At 41.1% G+C, this 22,256-nt stretch overlaps 1 protein-coding gene across 3 annotated transcripts in view; it reads right to left on the bottom strand.

Annotated features, from left to right (window-relative positions):
* KHDRBS2 (KH RNA binding domain containing, signal transduction associated 2) overlaps positions 1 to 22,256 on the bottom strand; it is a 624,118-nt gene that overhangs the window by 312,321 nt on the left and 289,541 nt on the right. For 2 of the 3 annotated variants that reach the window (XR_004645211.1, XM_034766247.1), the window contains exon 4: positions 4,156 to 4,302. The exons of the other annotated variant lie outside the window; for it this stretch is intronic. Coding sequence is in view for 1 of the 2 variants with exons in the window: in XM_034766247.1 (XP_034622138.1) it covers positions 4,156 to 4,302 (147 nt within the window). In the remaining variant the exon portion in view is untranslated. The remainder of the gene's footprint in view (positions 1 to 4,155; positions 4,303 to 22,256) is intronic. 3 annotated transcript variants of the gene reach the window in all.

Below are 22,256 nucleotides of genomic sequence, written 5' to 3'. Positions count from 1 at the left end.
AGAGGTGTGTAAATCATCATTATAATTTAAGATTAAGATGGTAGTTACTTTTGAAAGTGGTGTATACAAGAAAAATAAGCAAGCTAAATAAGGCTCATTGCAGTAGATTCTCTGCTGCTTATTTGTATTGTCTCAATAAGACCACTCACAGAATATGATACTACTCACCGTACACTGGGGCTGCAGAATCTGGCCCACAGTTAAGGAAGTATTAGTATTTCCCTTCTGCACAGTAAATTTCTCTTTCTCTGCCCTCACCCCACATAACCTCATTATGTTAAACAAACATTAAGGTTGCAAAGTCAAGCACTGAAATTGGAAATGCCAGAATTCCGGTTGCTTGTGCATTATGATACTGTTTCTAATTACAAGATCACATACTAGTTTTTCCACAGTACATCTGTCTCATCGGCTAGGTCTATACTATGAGCTGGTGGTGTGATTCCCAGCTCAGGCACATATTCCTGTGCTAGCTTCATGACAGCATGAGTTTGTATAATAGTGTGGCCACAGTAGCATGGGCAGCAGCAGGAGCACCACAATTTAGCCATGCTGAATACACACTCATGGGGTTCAGGCAGGTTGTACTCAGCAAAGCTAAGCTGTGTGGCCACTGACTGTGCTAATTGCAACTATGCTACTATTTATAGTCTCACTAGCTGTAATGGAGCTAGCATAAATCCATGTACGTGAGCTGGAAATAACGACCCTTGCTCATCGTGTAGGCCTAGCCATTCAGTGCACAGAATAGACATGTTTGAGGGATGAATCAGGATTGTGTGGTAGAGGAGGCTATTGTCTATAGGACCCCTGCCTAATTGGTTGCAGAAGTTGGAAGGTGTGTAATGAATGAGGCAAGAGATTGTAGAATGAGAAAGGACGGTCTCATGGATAAAGGCATTTCAATGATGCCCTGGAGCCTTGTTCTCAGAAATGGTTGGCCTGTTTTGGTTAAAATTACAAACAAACAAACATACAAACATACAAAATCAGCCTGAGACAGACACCCAGCATGGAAAAATTCAGTCCAAATGGTTTTAGTTTCGCAAAATTATAAGCAACTGAAAATAAAGTCTTGCAACAGGAAGTTTCAAGAAACCTTAATAGTAGGCAGTGCTATCAACCCCACCTAAATTACAAACTCTTCCAAACCAGGAATTATTTTAACTATAAAAATTCACTCTCTGAAGTTTGGCACATCTACATAATTTAGCGGCAGCAAAATTGTCATTCCAAGGTACATTGTCAATTTTTTGTTGCTGCATTGATTTGCCCTGCAATATTTTATCATGACCCAATTGCCAACAGGCAAATTGGTTGAAACTATAGTAAAGACCAGAATTATCAGACACAGATGAACATGATATCTTGGGGAAGAGTCAACATGGTTTTTGCAAAAGGAAATCATGACTCACCAATCTATTAAAATTATTTGACAGTGTCAACAAGTGTGTGGACAAGGGTGATCCAGTAGATATAGCACTCAGACAGACTGACAAGGTCCTGCACCAAAAGCCCTTAAGCAAAAGTAAGCAGTCCTGGGTATGAGGGAACGTCTTCTCATGGATTTGTGTCCTATCTTTTAACTAGTTACTAAGTGTAGGAATAAATGTTCAGTTTTCAGAATGGAGAGGTAAATAGCAAGGTTTCCCCATCAATCTGTACTGTACTGTACCGCTGTTCAACATCGTCATAGAATTATCTGGAAACGGGTAAACAGTGAGCTAGCAAAATGTGCAGATTATACAAAGTTACTCAAGATAGTTAAGACCAAAGCTGACTGAAGAGTTACACAGTGATCTTACTAAACTGGGTGACCAGGCAATAAAATGGCAGACAAAATTCAACATTGATAACTGCAAAGTAATGCACATTGGAGAACACAATCCCAGCTATACATACAAAATGATGGGGTCTAAATTAGCTGTTACCACTCAAGAAAGACATTGAAGTCACTGTGCACAGTTCTCTGAACACATGCACTCAATGAGCAGAGGCAGTCAAAAAAGCTAACAGAATGTTAGGAACCATTAGGAAAGGGATAAGTAATAAGACAAAAAATATAATGGTACTATGTAAATCCATAGTACACTCATACCTTGAATATTGCATGCAGTTCTGGTCATCCCATCTCAAAAAAAGATGCATTAGACTCGGAAAAGACACAGAGAAAGGCAACAAAAGTGATTAAGGGTATGGAACAGCTTCCATATGAGACGAGATTAAAAAAGACTGGAACTGTTCAGTTTAGAAAAGAGATGACTAGGGGCAGATATGATAGAGGTCTATAAAACCTTGAGTGGTGTCAAGAAAGTGTTATTTACCCCTTCACATAATCACAAGAACCAAGGGTCACCCAATGAAGTTGATAGGCAACAGGTTTAAAATTAACACTTCTTCACACAACATACAGTCAACCTGTGGAACTCATTGCCAGGGGATGTTGTAAAGGCCAAAAGTACAACTGTGTTAAAAAAATTAAATAAGTTTATGGAGGACAGGTCCATTAATGGCTATTAGCCAAGATGGTCAGGGACACAACCCCCTGCTTTGAGTCTCCCTTAACTGATGACTACCAGAAGATGGGACTGGACAATAGGGGATGGATCAAACAATGCTCTGTTCTGTTCATTCCATCTGAAGCAACTAGAGCTAGCTACTGTCAGAAGACAGGATACTGGGCTAGATGGACCATTGGTCTGACCCAGTATGGCCATACTTATATTCTTATTCTGTCCCTTTTATTGCATGATCAATCTGGAAACAAAATTTATGTTAGTAAGCTGTTTTCAATTCTCATTAATTTCTTCCAGTATAAGAGCATTTAAAAGATCATTTGATTTCATCATTTATATTTACAAACTGGAAATATAGTAGTGGGATGAAAAGTGACAACTTAATGGCCTGTTTCAAACATGGTATATTTTGTTGTCACACTTAGCGTGAATTTTGATTATTTAAAGCAAAATATCTCACAGTTTGCATGTAGCCATTTTCAAGTTAATCATTTAAAAGAACCCACCATGTTCAGTGGTTGTAAAATATAAGGTTTTAAATACTGTATCCAAAAAAGAACAATTTAAAACAAAACAAACAAAAAGGAATCAAGAAAAGAAAGCCTCTAAATGATTAGCCTATGCTATAATCAATTTGAGTATTTGAATGTTTTTTTTTATTTTGATGTGTATTATATGGGTACAAAGTATAGCAAATGCATTGTTGCATTCTTGTTGGAAGACAGACCTTTGAATTAGTATACATTTTTATTGCTTTTTTGTTTATTGAAAAATTTGAATCAACTCTTATTCTGTATTCATTGTATTCAACGGTATCTATGTCCGCAGATCAGACTAGACAAAAACACAGCTTTTTTTGGTATGTAGCTCATGCCACAAACACTGTTGCAAAGTCATCATTAATGCAGATTATATATAAAGTAAAACCTTGAAGATCAAAATGTCATGGGGTACAGTGAATAAATTTGGACAACTGAAATTTCAAATAGTTGAAGGAATTTGCAAAGAAATTAATAGGCAAAATGGAACATAATTATGGTTCAGATTACAAGGAGTTTGGGTTAGCTGAAGTGTTCTATATAATACAAATATAAATGAAAGGGAGTTTCCTCCATCTCTTATTTCTCCCACTACCTAGTATTCCTGAGTTTCAGGCCCCCATTTCAGAAAGCACTTAAACACATACTGAAGTGCTTTCCTGAATAGTGATGTTTTTTGAAATTCAAGCCAGAGTCAGGATTAGTCTTCTGAATTGCAGTAATATTGGAACTGATCAGAATTATTAATGTAAACTCTGCCAAATAAGATGTTATTATTGTATTTTTAGTTTTGCATGTAAATTCAGAATATTTTATAGAAAGATATTTATATAAAATGTAGCACAAGCGAACAGTGCCAGTACAAATATACAGTACTCAAGGATCTTAGAAGCATATTTCTACACTGATGTCCATGACTTATGATCATAAAAAAATCCCAAGCAGAAGATACTTAAGGAACAATTAATGTATTGTTGGGCATAAGATGAATCTTCTGCAGATCAAATTGTTTCCTGAACCAGGTAGGATTTTAAAGAATGAGTGAGTTCAATGTACCAGAACTAGAGACAATTAGAAAAAAAATGTTATGAGCCACTTACTGGAACAAGGAATTTTTTAATCTCTTCCAAGGCATGACTCATACGTGAATAAGCTTCCCCAGGTGGAGCAAACACTTCAATTAGAACATGAAGCTCGTCACTCAAGTGTGAATATTTGGCTTCCCCACTTTTCCTTAGTTCTTCTTCCTGTGAAAAAGGTTATTTTTAGAAATAAGAATCTATTCATTTTGCATTGATTTAGCATTTACAGCTAATGTGACAGAAGGGCATAATCTAAGCAGACTTTCAAACCCTTTGAGAAATAAAAATCTGGCATGAGCCACTTGAAGATTTAAAAATCACTTGAGTGTTTGAGTGATAAAAGCAGCATAATTATCATCTACAACAGATTGTAATCAGTACAGTGAAAAATGCTAAATACTTCAGAAATATTGAAATATCATTAACTCTAATGCAGAAGCTGCATTAGGGAGACAGACAAGCTGTGTGAACCTTCACTGTAGAAAGGCTTTTCAGACACACATACTTTTACTATGGCCCAGAATATTTTAAGATATGGAGATTTGAGTAATTTACTGAGTTCTCATCAAAACAGTGCTATAACTTTTCTGAAAATTGCATGGTATTATTCAGGAGAAGGATGCTTAAATTGTTAAAGCTCTAGATTTGAAGTCAGGAGATTAGGGTTTAGTTCCCAGCTCTCCCATAGACATCCTGTGTAGCTCTGGGCAAGTCGCTTAACCTGTCTGTGCCTCATTTTCTCCATCTGTAACATGGGGATAATAATTCTTTCCTACATCAGAGCAGTGTCATGAGGCATAATTCAGTAATGTTTGCGAAGTGCTTTGAGGTCCTTAGCTAGAGAGTGTAATACAAGAGCAAATATCTCTACAATACACTATATATAATTCACTGAAAATATGCAAATTAATGGGAAATTTGTGGTAAGGTTACCGCTTATTATGACAACATAATGGACAACTTTGTCACTACTATACATAATGCACTCTAAACAAATCTTCTGATAAGCAGTATTAAAGTTGTGAAAGCAGGGACTCAGAAGAAAGAAAATTAAGGGTTAAGGTTGAAAGCTCAACTTTTAAATATATTTGTAGACAAAATCCTACTACCTCTGTGCTAGACAATTACATCCCCTTTTACAGATGGGGAAACAATGATAGAAAGAGAAATTAAGTAATTTCCCCAAAGTCACACATTAAGTCATGGTAGCACATGGGCTGAGGAAAGTGTGCTTCACTTGATTTAAAATGGTAATATTGACATGTATGTTTTAGAAATCACACTGCAAAACTTTTGTCTTAGAAGCCTAAGCATAGATCTGCAAGCTCAGTTCATGAACATTAATATCAACTCAGTAGTATTTAGTCGAAGTAGAGGGAGTTTGTTCAATCACTGTTAAAGAAATAAAAACAAAATCAAGTCGTCAACCATTGCTCTCATACTGGTGTTTTGGTAGCTGAAGATTATATGGCATGTTTTAATTTTTAAGGTGAAGCTCTTCTTTATTTGCATATTATTAAAAGTGAACAAAGTCTTACAGAAAGATATGTGAGAGTCCATTATGTGATAGAAATTCTCTTACACTATATCAGAATTTTAGTGTCAATGACATTACAACTTTACCAGTGAGATCCCATGAAAAAGTACAGTCAAGGAGAGTATATGAGACAGCCTGTTACGAGAAGTTACAATGAATTTCACCCATTGGAATAATTACATATGAAGCATTTCAACAGAATTAGATGTTGCTATAACAAAACATTATGAAACAATGCAGTAATTGTTGCTAATTTCAGTCCTATTTCTCTTTGATTCACAACAAAGAGAAACACAAAAATTAAGTTCTCAGACTCTTTTAGGGAAAGTTACGAACACTCTTTGAAGTTTTAAAAATGAACTGGATTGTTTTCTAATGAAGTAAGGGGGAAAAATGTGTCTGGATCACTAAGTTTATGATAGCTTTGCAAAGGTAAAAAATAGAATGGACTAATATATTAATAATGATTTACTGTTGCATACCTTGCTCAGCAAATTTAATATGTGTTGTAGCATGGTAACATTATGTGCTGAGAAGGATGTACCAATGTGATAAACTAAAAAAAAGAAAATCTATTTGAACTCTTTATTTCAGACTCCTTCCCATAAATTCAAAACTCACTGCCAGGCTGAGAGCCTCCTCCCAGCAGCAGCCTTTTCTCAATAGTGAATTCTCAGGAACATCAGGGAGAAGATAGTGCTGTGCATCTCCTCCAGTGGTATCATCATCAATATTTCTTGCAGGGGCATGCAGGCCAGTTTCCTGGGTTTGGGGAGAGGGGAAGTGGCTGAATTTTCAAATGCACATCCAATCCCACATCAGGGATGCATGGCAGAAGATTATACTTCTTTGGCCACGGGAGGAGAAATAAAAGGAGAGGAAGACATACAGCTCAGGGAAAAACATGGCAGATTAAGAAATCACAACTTCTGCGAGCACAACGGCAACCTTGCTTCCAAATTCATTGCTCTAGACTAAGTGATTCAGGATTTAGCATATCCATACATACGACATAAGAGATGCCAAGAACAGCAGCATCACAAAGCCCAGCTGGGACAGAGGTTGTTGAATATTTTTTGCTAGGTCTGTCTAATCATGTATGAATTTAAAGATCTAGAGTATGTACTTAGCTTCAAAATGTGTTTAAAATGGATCATACTAAACAATTAATGGCAAATTATTAACCACAAAGTTTCGATTGGAGGTACTTTTTTCTCCCCATAGTCGCCGTAATATATAGCTGTCAGGTTTGACTTCCCACTTTCATAGTGTCTGCTTTTCTGAATATTGCACATGGGGTAATGCAAAGAGTCAACTAGAGACATATTTGGTAGATTACACTGAAGGCCTAGGAACTCTGAACTAGGCAAAATATTTCCTGACATTTTGTAAAGTCTTCTTTCTGCCTGAAGTTTATAACTTCATCAAGTAGTATGCCAAGAGACACTAACTACCATAAGCCTCACATTATATGGCAATGGGATCATTACTTTAAATGTATAAACATGCAGCAGTTACAAGCTCTGCATGCTATTTTGGTAAAGTTTTTAACTTCTTTGAGGTCTCAGATATGATTCTGCTTCTGCTGGAAATGATCTTATAATCACAGATGATGATACCCCCTACACTTTTGATGCTTCATGGAAGTCACGCTCAGACAGCATAGGTCTCAAAACTGATGCAATACACTAAAGTGTTCACCAAGTCTCACTAAAGACAAGAAAAATCCATTTTCCCAGTTTTTAATTCAGCAAGCATGAAAACTAGTACTACTATTTTTACTTTTAAATAGAGTAAGGAAATTTCCAGCCCAAAAAAATCATTAAGATTATAGATTTTAAGGCTGTAAGGAACCACTAAGATAAACTTGTCTGATAGCCTTCATGATATAGACCATAGTATTTCACCCAGGAATTACTGTAGTGGAGGGAATTATTCTTCACTATTTAAATGTATGCTGTTGAGCATAATAAACTCTAGTTCAGTCACAAGTTATCTTTTGAAAAGGTGTCCAATGTCAATTTAAAGACTTCAAGTGACAATGACTATCATTTCCCTTGGTAAGCTCTTGCAATGATTAATTACTTTCACTGCTAGGAATTTGCACCTTATTTCCAATTTGAATCTTTTCTGGCTTCAATTTATGGTGCTGCAGAAGCCACTCCACAGTTAAGGTTAAAAACATTATCTAATTAATGACTTGCAAAGTGCTTTGAAGATGAAAAGGACTATACAATTGCTATAGTAAGTAATATTAACTAAACCGAATACCAATCCTACTCCAACTTTTTTTTTTTTAAAGCCTCTTTCTGCCTGAAGTTTGTCATGTGGAGACAAATAAGATTCAGAGGGATTCTGTAGCTAGAAACTTCAGATATGGAACAAACGTAGAGCATAGGAGTAATGTGATAGGGACCTTACATGCACCATGGAAATTTCAACATTTTGGAGTTTCATCAAGTCCCAAAGGAATTTATAAAACTAGTTGAAAGTGTTCAAAATCGGAAAATGTGTGATGAAAAAATGTTCACAAAAAATGTTGAAACATTTTCCCCTTTTAAAACCAGGTTCAATCAGGGGTGGGAGGGAGAGTGGCTGATGTGTGCTGCACTTGCCAGCTAACATATGATCTCATGCAGGCTAGAAAATTGGTGCAAGTTAATGCAGCCTAGGCTAAATTAGGCTGAAGTAGGGAACCAGGGAGCCATAACTAGGGTGACCATATTTCCCTAAACTGAAAACGGGACATGCAGGGCTGGCCTGAGCCACCTGGTGTCGCTGCTCATCCCCCACAAACATTTCTCCGTTTCCCACAATTGAGCCAAGTCACAGAGATGGGTGGGGGTGGGGAGGGAGAGGGGGAGGGGGAAAGAGGAATGGGTATGGGCTGGGATCTGGGCCGCAAAATAGGGTGTGTACTTTGGGGCTCGGAGCAAGGTGATGAAGCTATTGACTATGAGCCAGCTAGTGGGGCATGCCAGAATAGTAAAGGGGCAGGAAGGAGGCTCCAGGTAGCAGGAGGGACCAAGTTGACTGCAAAGAACAGCCCTGGGGAGGTAGGGGAAGGCCGCGATGCAAGGCCACCATTTCAGATTTTGGTATCAGGAGGGGGCAACTCCTGGTCAGTGAGGGGAGAGGAAAGAGGAGCGAACAATGGGTGAGCATGGGTGGTCACTCTCTGCAGGTGGTACAAAACTCAGGGAGGGGGCAGGTGCCTCCCCACCACCTTCCTAAATGGCACCCCTACCGGGATGTGGCAGAAGCGGGTGAGTAGAGCCAGACAGGTTGGGGTGGAGAAAGACTGGAGAGCTCTCCAGGGTCTGGACCCAAGGACGGTGGGTGGGGAGGACATGAGGCCAGGGTGGGGGCTCCGGGGCCTACTCGGGGTGGGAGGGAGCATGCTCTGCTTGCTGCCCCAACACCAGCAGATGCTGTGGGACCCGGTCAGGCACTTACCAGCCAGGTGGCCCAGTAGGGCCCATGGCCCATGAGTCACGGCTCCATGGCCTGGCTGGAGAAGAGTTTGAATTAGGGCCTTGACTGCCCTATGATTGGGGTGTCATATGCTCACTCTGCAGCCCATCGCTCCCTACAGGAAAAATAACATGTGGCAAGGGAAGAGACATTCCAGACATTAAAAATCATGGATCTACTAATTTTGCATGTGAAATCATCTCACATTTTATTGATGCAAATGAGGCCCATAATACCAAAAAAAAAAAGAAAAGAAAGACAAACTTCCCATTACGGAATGTATGCTGGTTCATTTGGTCTACAATGAAGGCAAAGTGATTACGAGACAATACAGAATGCAAGGTCCAGAGTTAATTGTTTTCTCCACATTCATATCATTCACCAGCCCAAAACAGAAACGAACAAAAATCTAAGAAAAGCTATGAAAGGACAAATTTAAGAAATTAAATTATTAAAAAAAAACACATCAATATACGTAAGTGTCCTTCTTTGGAAAGTTAAGGGTGCTAGACTAGAGAGTTAAAAAGAACTAACTTATGCTTTCACTAGCACAGATTCAGGTAACATTAAATGTTAGGAACATGTTAATAATTTGTTCTACTTCTCTTAGAATCTGACCACTAAATTCACATTGACTTCAACTGGCTTTGAATCAGACCACATATTGTTTAAATAGTCAATACAAATATATTAAAATATTATTTAATTGTAGTAAGTATAAATTGTGAAAAAGTGTTTTGCTTGTAGTACCATACCTTCAAATGTAGTAATTATAGCATTATGTGGTAACAAATGGAATATATTATTTTTCCAGAAATACTGAAATATGTATAAACACAAAATTGAAAGACTGACGGTGACTTCAAGTGTTTAAGTTTCTATGAAAATTTGTCAGAAAAACAATGGATGAGGTAGCTTAATTAAAGCAAATTTCTGGGAGAATAGGCATTTTCCTCACAGAACAAATATTCCTATCATGCAACCTGTAATCACATTTCTAAGAAGAGTTTGATCCATAGCATCATTCAAGCATTATCACATCTATTACTATGCAACCTAATTTCAAACTTGTATTAAATGTACCCATCTCTCTCCAGCTATATTTACTTATATCAAGAATAGACAAGTTCTCTTGTCTTTAACAAACTTGTTAATACTTTTTTCAGATGTTTAAAAGCTACTCTCCTGCTCAAGACCGGCTCCAGGTTTTTTGCCGCCCAAGCAAAAAAAAAAAAAAAAAAAAAGCCGCCCCTTGAAAAGAGCCACCCAAAGCACATGCTTGGAACGCTTGTGCCTAGAGCCAGCCCTGCTCCTGCTTCATTAGGACCACAAACTGTGCCATAGAAGGCTAGAAGTTACTGCTAATAAGCTAGATAACAGTCCTAAAGCAATTGATGAAATTGCCAATTATTTATGATGAGAATTCATCTTGAAAATCAGTAGTAATAAACAGACAGCATTCTACATTAGACATATTAGGAGACCCTGTAAATTAAAAAAATAATAATAATTTTTATTGTTGTCAAACATAATTGTGATGGCTCTTGAGTACTCAGGACTGAGTCATCTTGTTACCCCCTGCCTCCAGCATGAAGAAGACTTACATGTGCTTAACTGGGTGGCAGCTCACTGACACCACCAGCCTGTTAGCCACCCATGCACTCTCCTCTAGGCTATGTCCGCCCTTACTTTGCCTTTCAAGTTAACAATAGGTGTACCCCAGATCCCAAACCCCTTTGAAGTGTTCCCCTATAGTGTTCAGCCTCTTATCCACTGAACAGTCACAGAAATACCAGGTCTGCTGTCCCAAAGGAACAGTGAATACATCCATCCCAGTTCAATCATACAAGTTGGTTTCTTGCTTAATACCACAACACAGATATATTTAGAGGGAAAACCAGAATAAGTCTATTATCAAAGATTCAAGACTCAAGAAATAATGAGTAAAGATAATTGAAACAAAAAAGGTAACATATAAAACAAAGTCATAATACTCCTTCTACAGACTACATTTTATAGATTAACCTCTTGTCTAAAGAAGTTTTATTTCACCAAGGCTGGTTCAGATTCATTTTCATACACATAAATACACTGCCTGTTTACTTCCTAGGTGCAAGATGACAGGACGTCTTCTCAGTTCCCCAAATATAGTCCAGAAAGCCTTTGAAGATTTTTGCAAGATAAGGTTCTCTGCCCCTGCTGTGTGCACTTCATTGTTGGCTTCATATCTGTTGACTTCATATGTAAATGTGTCCCAAATGTGTTAGCGTACAGTGCTTAATTTACATACCGACAGAGCCAGATACAAGTGTCTTTTGTCTGACAGGAAACCTGTATCACAGCAGTGGTGCAGAAACAGAATCCAGGAGCATATTTTCAGTATTTTATCTATATCTATCTATGTATATGTATATGTATACAAACAAACACACATAACTCCTTACGTAGTAGCTATACATATATTTTCCAACAATATTAATGAGCAGTGTTACCTTGGCTTTCATTTAAGACCTCACATAAGATTCATTGATGTACCAGAATGTAAATACCAGAATAAGGATATTCTTCAACCCACTTACCAGTTGGCACTGAGGGGTTTGTGGGTCACAATAACTATAATTTGTCTTCTTTAAGAATCAGTACATACTACCCAAAAACAATAGATCTGAATTACTTGAAATACAAAACAACTTTTGCAAAATGCATATGTTGAAGTAATCACAACACACAATTTACAATGTTTGGCATTTAAAACATCCAAAGAAAAATGTAAATAGACCTTATCAATATTACAATATCCATAATTCCTCTCTATAAACTACTGGTACTATGAAAATGATACAATTCTTTCCAGAAGGAATTGTGAACATGCAACACTCAGGTTTTACTATATTCCCATATCCAGAAATTGTATGAGATTAACAATAGGCATCATGACTAGAAGTATGCTGACTTACCTGAAAGAAAACATTTTGAAACTCTCATTCACGGGTCGGAATGGATGCCCTTTGTGAACTTTTTGTTGCCAAAAGGTGAGATATGTTCCAAGGTGTAATGTACAGCAGTCCCATATTTTAAAAAGGGAAGACCTGCGGCATTAAACCACAGTCATGCATTGCAAACAGTGTGGAAGCTGCACCACTTCTGAGGGAATTGCAGAAGGAACAGTTCCTGTCCAGGCTTCCCTATGCACAAGGGCAAATGCATAAGCAGCATGATCCCTGCTCCAATTGGGTGGATTATGCTCCCAGAGCCCAATTCAGCAAGTTGATTAAGTTCATGCTTAACTATAGACTTAACCAGCTTGAGGTTCTGATTCAGGAAAGCAATTATCCACATGCTTAAATCCCATTGTATGGAGAAAGATTTAAACATGCTCTTAAAATTAAGTGAATGCTTAGCCACCCCTCCTTTTTAAGGATGTTCTGCTGAATAAGGGTCTAAGGCCCAAATCAAAGGGATTTAGGTGTTGCAACACTAAGCTTTGCAGCACCTAACTTATAGGTGCCTAGCAGGGCCAGCTCCAGGGTTTTGGCCACCCCAAGCAGCCAAAAAAAAAAAAAAGCCACGATCGCAATCTGCGGCGGCAATTCGGCGGGAGGTCCTTCGCTCCCATCTGGAGTGAGGGACCGTCCGCCGAATTGCCACCAAATAGCTGGACGTGCCGCCCCTCTCTGGAGTGGCCGCCCCAAGCACCTGCTTGACAAGCTGGTGCCTGGAGCCGGCCCTGGTGCCTCGCCACTCAGTGGAATCTATAAAACCTGAGTTAGGCACCTATACTCACTATACAAAGCCTAGAGTGAGAGAGGCATCTGAGCATGCTAGGCAGGGAGCCACATAAACCAGCCAATAGCAGATGCCAAGAAAAGTGTTCTCTAAGGCCTGCCCCTCTCAGAGTTAGGCACATAACTCTGGACTGCAAGAAGGCACCTCTGCTTTGGATACACAACTGTGAACCCTGTCCTGGAGTTATGTGCCTGAGCTATTTCTTGTAAGAATGGCAACAGTTAACACTTAACTCCTCAATGGTCAATGAGGGAGGCCTCCATTACAATCTTTAGCCCAGTGGTTAGGGAACTCACCCAGGATAAGTGAGACCCCAGTTCGATTCCTTTCTCTGGCTGATGAAGATATGGAATTTGAACAGGGGTTTCTGTCTCTCAAGTGCATACCCTAACTACTGGACTAGAGAGTCTCTCTGGCCCAATGCAAATATAATTATTTATACACACCTTTGACAGGAGAATGAGAGCGACCCACATCAGAATCTCTCAGAGTCTAACAGATAGGGCAATCACCAGACTGGCACCCAGAGGTGAGTGGGGTAAGGCAAAGCCTATTTGCACCTGGCTGGAGGACCCTGCTGGGGTTCATGCATGATTTAGGCACCTGGATGCCTACACTGAAGCTTTGCAAGCATGCCCAGCAGTAGAAACTTAAGCGCCTAGAGAACTTGTACAGCAAAAGTTTAGGAGCTAAGGGATTTGAGCCATCTCTAGAGTTAGGTGGCATCTGAGCAGTAGTTCTGAGGCACCTACATTTGGAAGTTAGGTGGCAAATTCCTTTTGTGGATCTGGGTCTAAGTGTTTTGCTGAATCAGCCCTCCAGCACACAGGAAGGGCTTAGAAAGCACATAAAGATACATCTGAGACATTATTTACAGAAAATTATTAATTCTACTCCATTTGTTGAATCAGATTTTAGTCTTCTAGGAGATCAATCGGGGATGATATCCTCAATATTTAATACTAGACTTTCAGTAATCTTTTTATTTAACTGTGATGGGGTGCACTCACCTCTCACAAGTGCCTTCTGCTGGCTGGATGTGGTGCTGCAATCTGCTTTTTCTCCTGGCACCTCTCTTTAGGTTATCCACCTCATCAGGTGGGTCTTCAGTGGCTCAGCCCTCTGACTAAGTCACACAGTTAACAGATGAATGGATGAACCCCTTCCAGGGTAACAAAGGTTCATCAAGGACTATTGTTGTGCCCTTGTTAGTGTCTTCGGCCCTGGCACTGGGCTCAGTTCTCAGCCTCTTCTGGGCTAACTCTAAGTCCTTCCCTGCCCTGTTATTACCCTGGGGGCAGTGCTTTCTCCTTCGAGACACTTTGTCCTGAATGGTTCTCACTGCCCTAGCTCTCCAGCCAGGTCATCTCTCAAATCCAGTCCCCTTTTGGGGGGGTAGAAGGGTGGTAACCAATAGTTCAAACAGTCTATCTGCCCTTATTGGGTCTTCAGCACCATCCGTAAGCCCTTTGCATTCCAGTCCTTTGCTTGGCCTTCGAAACAAGCCATATCCCCTTCCTGGGGCTTAGTCCACTTCCCCTGGGGGTGGGGACGACACAGACCCACCCACTACTCCCAACCCAGGGACCCTACAAATAGCAGCCACGAGTTGCTTCCTTTATTTGATGACTACTACCTTCTCTGGTTCTCTTCACCTTTGTCCAGTACCTGATGGCTAGAGTTCTCAGGTCCTCCTGTAGTTTAGGTTTAGCTAATGCAGCCCATCAAGCTCCCTTTGGCCAGAGTGGTACACCCTTTCCTACCCCTCTGACCCCAGCCAAGAACCAAGCTGCTCAGGCCCTGCAGCTTCTGTTATCTGAGTCTGCTGTGCTGTGATTGGATGCTTCCCTGCAGCCTTTCCGAGCAGGCCTGCAGGACCCACGTTCACTGCTCCTTTCCTGGGGTGGGGTGTAGTAGGACTGCAAGACCTCCAGCAGGGGACCTCACCTCAAAGGACCTCATATACCCATCACGTACACAAAGTATAATAGACTTATGAAGGTCCAGGGCTCATGAAAATAGATGAGGAATCATTAAACACCAAACTTCTTGTACTCATTGAAAAAAGGCTGAATTTTGATATTAGAAGCCTCTGTTTAAAGGAAGAGATTGTTGCTCTGAAGGAGCAACAAAGAAAGAGACACCTTTCCTAATTTGTCTCACTTGCTGGTTAATTACAACTATTTAAGCATTAAAATAAAAATAGTTGACCGTCTAAGACAGTCAGTATTTTCAGCTCAGGAAACTGGAAAGTTTGAAACAATCCATTCTAAAAATTGAATCCAGAGAACCACATTACTCTACACAAAGTGCATCCAGCTTGCTGGAGACTCAGTGGTGTAAACCTGTAGGAATATCTAGCACTACAGAATGTTTGTTTTCCCTAAAGAAACCTTTAATATTGTTATAAGTTGAGTTAAATCTTGTTGAAGCTGGTGGGTGTAACTGCCATCCTTCATTTAAGACAGAGGTGGGCAAATTACAGCCTGCAAGCCACATCCTGCCCGCAGGACTGTCCTGCCCGGCCCATGAGCTCCTGGCCAGGGAGGCTACCCCCAGCCCCTCCCCCACTGTTCCTCATCCCCCGCAGCCACGCTGCCATGCTGTCTCCAGTGGCGTGGCTGTCTCCAGCCGAGCAGAGCAGCTGCCAGACAGGCCGCTCTGAGCGGCATGGTAAGGGGGTTGGGGCCAGGAGGTTGGATAAGGAGCAGGAGATCCCAGGGGGCAGACAGGGGAATGGGGAGCAGGGGGAGGTCGGATAGGGTGGAGGTTCTGGGGGGGGCGGTCAGGGGACGGGGAACGGAGGGGATTGGATAGGTGTGGGAGTCCCAGGGGGCCTATCAGGGGTCGGGGGTGTGGATAGGGGTTGGGACACTCAAGGGACAGGGAGAAGGTGGTGTTGGATAGGGGGTGAGGTCCTAGGGGGGTGGTTAGGGTGGGGGGGTCTCGGGAAGGGGTGGTCAGGGGACAAGGAATGGGGGGGGGTTGGATGGGTCATGGGTTCTGAGGGGGGCAGTCAGGGGACGGGAAGTGGGAGGGGGTCGGATAGGGGCAGCGGCCAGGCTGTTTGGGGAGGCATAGCCTTTCCTATCTGGCCCTCCATACAGTTTTGCAACCCTGATGTGGCCCTCGAGCCAAAAAGTTTGCCCACCACTGATTTAAGATAACAGATACAGTTTAGCTGATTTATGAAATAATAATGGCTCCAAACCAAAACAAAGGTCATTCAGGGGCTTCTCTGGTATTGTTTTGGGGAAGTGGGGGTGTAGGTATGAGGAGGCAAGCTGGGAGAAGCACACAAAAAGAAGGAAGCTACACACATAGCCCTAGCCAAGCATGATGTGGTACTGCCTAAAAGAGGCTTGGAGGTTGTGAGCAGAGAAACTGCCTCCTGTTGTTTCATTTCTCTTGCGTTCAGCAGGACTTTGTACATTCCTTGTAAATAAAAAAGATTGCACAAAGGTCCCTGACTCCATAATCAATTTCTCCTGCTGACTGGAACAACCTGTAAGACCTCAATTTTTGGCTAGCTGCTCAGATCAAAAGGGGTAACAGTATTTTCAGTTATCTGCTAATTCATTACTAGTACTTTTATTACAGAACAGCAGTCATAATATAACCACATAAAGTTAAAGCAGCTATCTTTCAAATGTAGAGTTCATTTCCAATATTCTTGCCTGCTATGCTACACATTTGTTTAAAGGTACTTTTACTGATTAGTATTGAAATGAGCTGTATGTAGCATCTATAAGTGGCTCATCTAGCAAGAAGTGCAACACTTCAGCCACTTTGCTCATTATATTCCTGGATCAGTGTGGAGGCAATGCATGAAATAATTTCTCCAAAGGCTTATGTTTCCAATCATGAGCTCAGGAGTCACATCGGCTGCAAAATATGGAGAGGCCCAAGGGAGAAATATAGCCTATGCCTGTGTTTGCTGTTTTATATCCTTCTGTGCCAGTGGTTCTTCTGTCCTTCATGCGTGACTGAACAACAACATTGTTGTGTTTCTGATGAGCCATGTGAAAGTTGCAAGGCCTTCAATCAAGTATCCAGGACTGGAACGAGGTGCAAAGTCTGGAACTGATCATCCTGTTTAACTCAATTACTTTGCAACGGATCCATCCTTCTGTGATCAGATTCCCTCCATCCTGCCTTGTAGCCACAGAGTGAGGAGGCTTTGTCTGGGCCAGCAGGAGAAAGAACACACTTGCCCCTTTAAGGATTGCCCACGCCCACCCTCTTGGGGGGCACTCAGCCTCCTTATGCTTGAGAAGGGGCGGTTTGTCTGTGGCTGTTTGGTTGGACAGAAGTGGGCAATGTAAGTCTGTTTGCTCCCACACACCCAAAGGGAGGGCTTATAAATCCTTACCTCTGCCCTAGGGCACCTTCTGCATTGGGAGAATACCTTCCCCCTTTCCCCACCTTGGTATTAGAGTAGGACTAGGTCTTTGGGGCTTTGCTGTAGACATCCTCATAGTCCCTTTTGGGGCCAGGAAATAATTTTTTCCTTGTGGGCTTTCCTCTCAGCACCCAGGGACACAGTGAGTAGGTTAGGTTGTAAATTTCATTGTCACAACTTAGCAGGTGCCTAGTACATTCAACAAGGGGCCTGGTTCCATCAGAAATCTGAATGGGAAACAAATCAGGAGAAGGCATCCCCTAAAGAAGCTGGGAAATGGAATTGAGGCTCCTAATGAATGGTACAGTAAGGATCCAGTGCCTTTCCCCCCAGCCCATTAATCTTCAGATGACGGGAGGGTAATGGGATCCCTATAACATTTCTGAGACCATGTTCATGAGGAAAAGGGCTGACAGTAGTCCTCCACCAGGTGGAACAGATTGTAAAGGAAGGATAACCTGCACTGGACATTGTCAGATAGCTCCCAAATGTGCTACTTAAAGTTGCAGCCTAGTTAAACCACATTCCTGATGTCTTGTCTTCCTACGGTGTCAAAGCCAAGGCTTTCATATCTTTGCGAATGCTGATTCATTTACATGTAACTGATCAAAATATCAGCTCTTAAACTTGGATTGACCCAAGCCTTAAGCAGCTGTCAGTACTCATTACCTGATTCAGTAAACAAATAATGGTGATACACTATCTCCTTGACTACTAGAATACAGGAAATAATGGCAAATTGAAGTACTGCAAAGAAATCTCATATTATCTCCTGAATATGTGAAGGAAAATGTTATTTTAAATAGTTAGAGATGAGTCAAATTCCTCAAGTAGCTACTGATGGAGGGAACTCGTCTTATAAACAGTTCCTTCTTCTGGGATGTAGGGGGTTTTACTATTTCACAAACAGTATTTTATGAGCAATAGTCATACACATTTTTTTCCATTCAGCTAGGTTCTGCATACTATTTATGAAGAGTGCAATATCACATACCCGTGGAAAGGTGTGAATTTTCTCTAAGTCCCTTCCCAGAAAATCTAACTGCCTACTTTTATGCTTATTTACTGAATAAATTCAGATATCAGTGCCAGTTCTTGGCTGTATCTTCATAAGTTGTCAGTATGCAGTATGGATTTATCAGACAAATATGTTGTAAAATGAGTTTAAGTTACTGTGTAATTTTATATCTGACTTCCAGTTACCAAATGTGAATAAAATTGTTTAAAAAAAAAACAGATTTGTCAAAGATCTCAAATAAAAGTGGTAGCTCACTTTCTTATCAGGAACAAATTTTGCAATGTGTTCATATTTACAGATCATAGTGAACTGAGTCTGAATGCAAACTCTGTAGTATGCTTATGAAATTTCTAATGAGTGATGACTATACCATTCTCAGTGTGACATTCTATACCTTGGGGGAGCATCTTGTAATCCCCATATTCCTGATTTATATATAATTGTGATATTGCATATAAAGCAAGCTGTGTGAGGTATCGGGGAAAGGTTATGAGCTGCTGAAAGTAGCTGTTCTATCTAAATATGTATATCATTAATGCATATGAAGTTATGAGAATTGTGTTGTATGGTTGTCACTAAAATATGCTGTGGATTTGGGAAGCGCCCAGATACTAGATCTCCAGAGACAATGACAAGGGAGGTAAACAATGCCCAGGTGGGTGCTGAACAGACATTACCAGGCATTGTCCAGCAGAGGAGTTACAATTCCATGACTCACTTACAGGAGACACATGGGGAGTATTGCTTCACCTTGTGACTCTTCAGTGCCCACCAGACATGCCTGGACTTGTGTTCTCCAAGCACATGGAACTAAGGGTATAAAACAGAGTACAGGGGCCCTATGCGGGGCCTTTCTCCCTCCCCCATCTATGCTGCAACTAGAAACAAGGACATTCAGAAGATTGGAAACTTGAACAGAGGATACTGGCCCAGGTTTCAAGGGTGAAACCTGTGTACTATGACCGGCAATATCCCGTGGGGTGAGGAAAACTGATTAATCTAGATGTTACCCAGTCTAATAGGGTTGAGAGTTTAGACTGTATGCTATATTTTATTTTAGTTTGGTAACCACTCTGACTTTTGCCTACCACTTAAAATCTATCTTTTGTAGTCAATACATTTGTTTAACTGTTTATCTTTACCGGTGAGTTTGCTTCAAGTGTTTGGTAAGGGTGTTTGCTCAGGTTTACAAAGGCTGATGTATATCCACTTCCCATTGATGAAGTGGTGAACCAATTAATAAATGTGCACTGCTCAAGATGAGCAGTGCAAGATCATATACTTCTGAGGTACAAGGTTGGGAGCTTGGGGGATTTGGCTAGTGCCTTTCTCTGAGATTCAGGAGTGGCTCTGGGAGCATTCATGCAATCTAGCTGGGTATGGGGCACCGCATGCAGTTGTGCTGAATGATAACAGCACCTGGAGGGGCTTGTTGCTTGTCACTAGCAAAGCATTGTGAGAGACAGCCCAGGCTGGAGAGTTTAAGGGGGCACAATAGTCCCACCGACCCAGGCTGCACCCAGGGGATCCCATCACACTCGGGACTCATTTGAAAACTGTTCCCAGAAAGTAGTTAACAGTGGTTCACAGTCATGCTGGAAGGGCATATGAAGTGGGGCCCTTCAGGGATCAGTTCTGGGTCTGGTTCTGTTCAATATCTTCATCAATGATTTAAATAATGGCATAAAGAGTACACTTATAAGAGATAACAAGGTTGGAGGGTTGCAAGTGCTTTGAGGATAGGATTATAGTACAAAATGATCTGGGCAAACTGGAGAAATGGTCTGAAGTAAATAGGATGAAATTCAATAAGGACAAATGCAAAGTACTCCACGTAGGAAGGAACAATCAATTGCACAAATACAAAATGGGAAATGACTGCCTAGGAAGGAATACTGTGGAAAGGGATCTGGGGGTCATAGTGGATCACAAGTTAAATATTAATCAACAGCATAACACTGTTGCAGAAAATGCGAACATCATTCTGGGATGTATTAGCAGCAGTGTTGTAAACAAAACAGGAAAAGTAATTCTTCTGCTCTACTCTGCGCTGATTAGGCCTCAACTGGAGTATTGTGTCCAGTTCTGGTCACCACATTTCAGGAAAGATGTGGACCAATTGGAGAAAGTCCAGAGAAGAGCAACAAAAATGATTAAAGGTCTAGAAAACATGACCTATGAGGGAAAATTGAAAAAAAAAACCCTGGGTTTGTTTAGTTTGGAAAAGAGAAGACTGAGAGGGGGCATGATAACAGTTTTCAAGTATTTAAAAGGTTGTTTCAAGGAGGAGGGAGAAAAGTTGTGCTTCTTAACCACTGAGGATAGATCAAGAAGCAATAGGCTTAAATTGCAGCAAGGGAGATTTAGGTTGGATATTAGGAAAAACTTCCTAACTGTCAGGGTGGTTAAGCACAGGAATAAATTGCCTAGGGAGGTTGTGAAATCTCCATCATTGTCTAACCTGGTCTTAAAGATCCCCAACCACTTGTCAGGGATGGTCTAAATAATACCTAGTCCTGCCATGAATTCAGGGGACTGGACTAGATGACGTCTCGAGGTCTCTTCCAGTCCTATGATTCTATGTCCAAGGACCAGATGTTATGGACAATTCAGGTAAATATGCATACTTCTATTTTCTTATGTGAATGAAGCCTGAGCTCTGAGCCATGCAAGGTATGTCTCTCAATATCTTCTAATATAGCATTTAGCACAAAATGATCCAGGTGTAATTATAGGGAAATACTGCCTCCCAACTTTTACCCTAGAAGGGCGGGGGAGGGGGAAGATAATCTCTTTTTCTCCTCCTTAACTTTTGACTGGCTGCGGACAGGAGGGGAAAGAGAGAAAAATAAAGTTTGAGGCAGCTTGGGAAATAGCGTTCAGCAGCCTTTCTCTCTGCACTCCTTGTGTTGCTGGCTGAGTATGAGCTGTTTACCTGAGCTGCTCTTCAGGAAACTTTGATTTGAGAGCCTCCAGTTTTTAGGAGACATTCTGTAGTCCTGCAGCATTTTCTGGAGGCTGTCGTCGTGGCTCCTGAGTAGTTCCCTAAAGGCATCTGGGTCACAACAGCAGTTCTTTCCACATCCCCACCTTAAAGGGGTGGGTGCTACAAGGGGGCGGGGCACAAGAGCGAGGACTGGTATGGGGGACAGATGATATTGAGGGGAAAGGCAGGAAGAGGCTAGATTAGTTCCACCCAGTCTATTTTATCTAAGAGAGGTGGGGAGAAAGTGTGTGGTGTAGGGTTGTGGGTAGGATTGGGTGGTCCGTGATGCTGAAGAGGAATCTCAAACACCCTCACCCCAAATTTTTAGGCAAAGTATTTCACTGATAAGATCTAAGAAATGTCAAGCAACTTTGCCCAAAGACAGATGATTGGGTTTTTGGCAAGATGCACAAAATCCCAACATGTACTGAGAACTAGTCCAACTCTGGCTTCGTTGGACCCACCCACCATCTGGTCCAACAATGGAAGCAGGGAGAATTCACAGCAAAGAATGTACTGAGTAGCAGCGTGCAAACAACTGGTATAGGAAACATGAAAGCTAGGGATTTTCCTTTGAGAAAAAGCTTATAAGGCCTTTTTCCATGGTCTGTTGTGTTCATGCTGCCAGCCAGTACATTCTTGCTGGTTGCAGGTCACTTTTCTTCTGAAGACTCCTTAATAGGAAGGAATCAAAGTTAGATTGGGGGAAATGAAGAGGAGTCATGCCTGGAAAACACCAAAATCCTTCATCTGATTGGTTCTTTATGTTACCTCTCAGCTCCAGAGGAAAGGGAGAAACCCATTGGCTGGACTGTAACAGACAGTCACAGAAAATTTTAAATTATGACATTAAAATAATTTGATCAGTTCAAAACATGGAACAGTATTCTCCCAGAAAGGATAAGTATCAGCAATC

This window comes from Trachemys scripta, chromosome 3 (assembly GCF_013100865.1).
Source record: "Trachemys scripta elegans isolate TJP31775 chromosome 3, CAS_Tse_1.0, whole genome shotgun sequence".
Classification (NCBI taxonomy): domain Eukaryota; kingdom Metazoa; phylum Chordata; order Testudines; family Emydidae; genus Trachemys; species Trachemys scripta.
The sequence above is the reverse complement of the archived record's forward strand: the minus strand, read 5'-3'. Positions and strand labels throughout refer to the sequence as shown.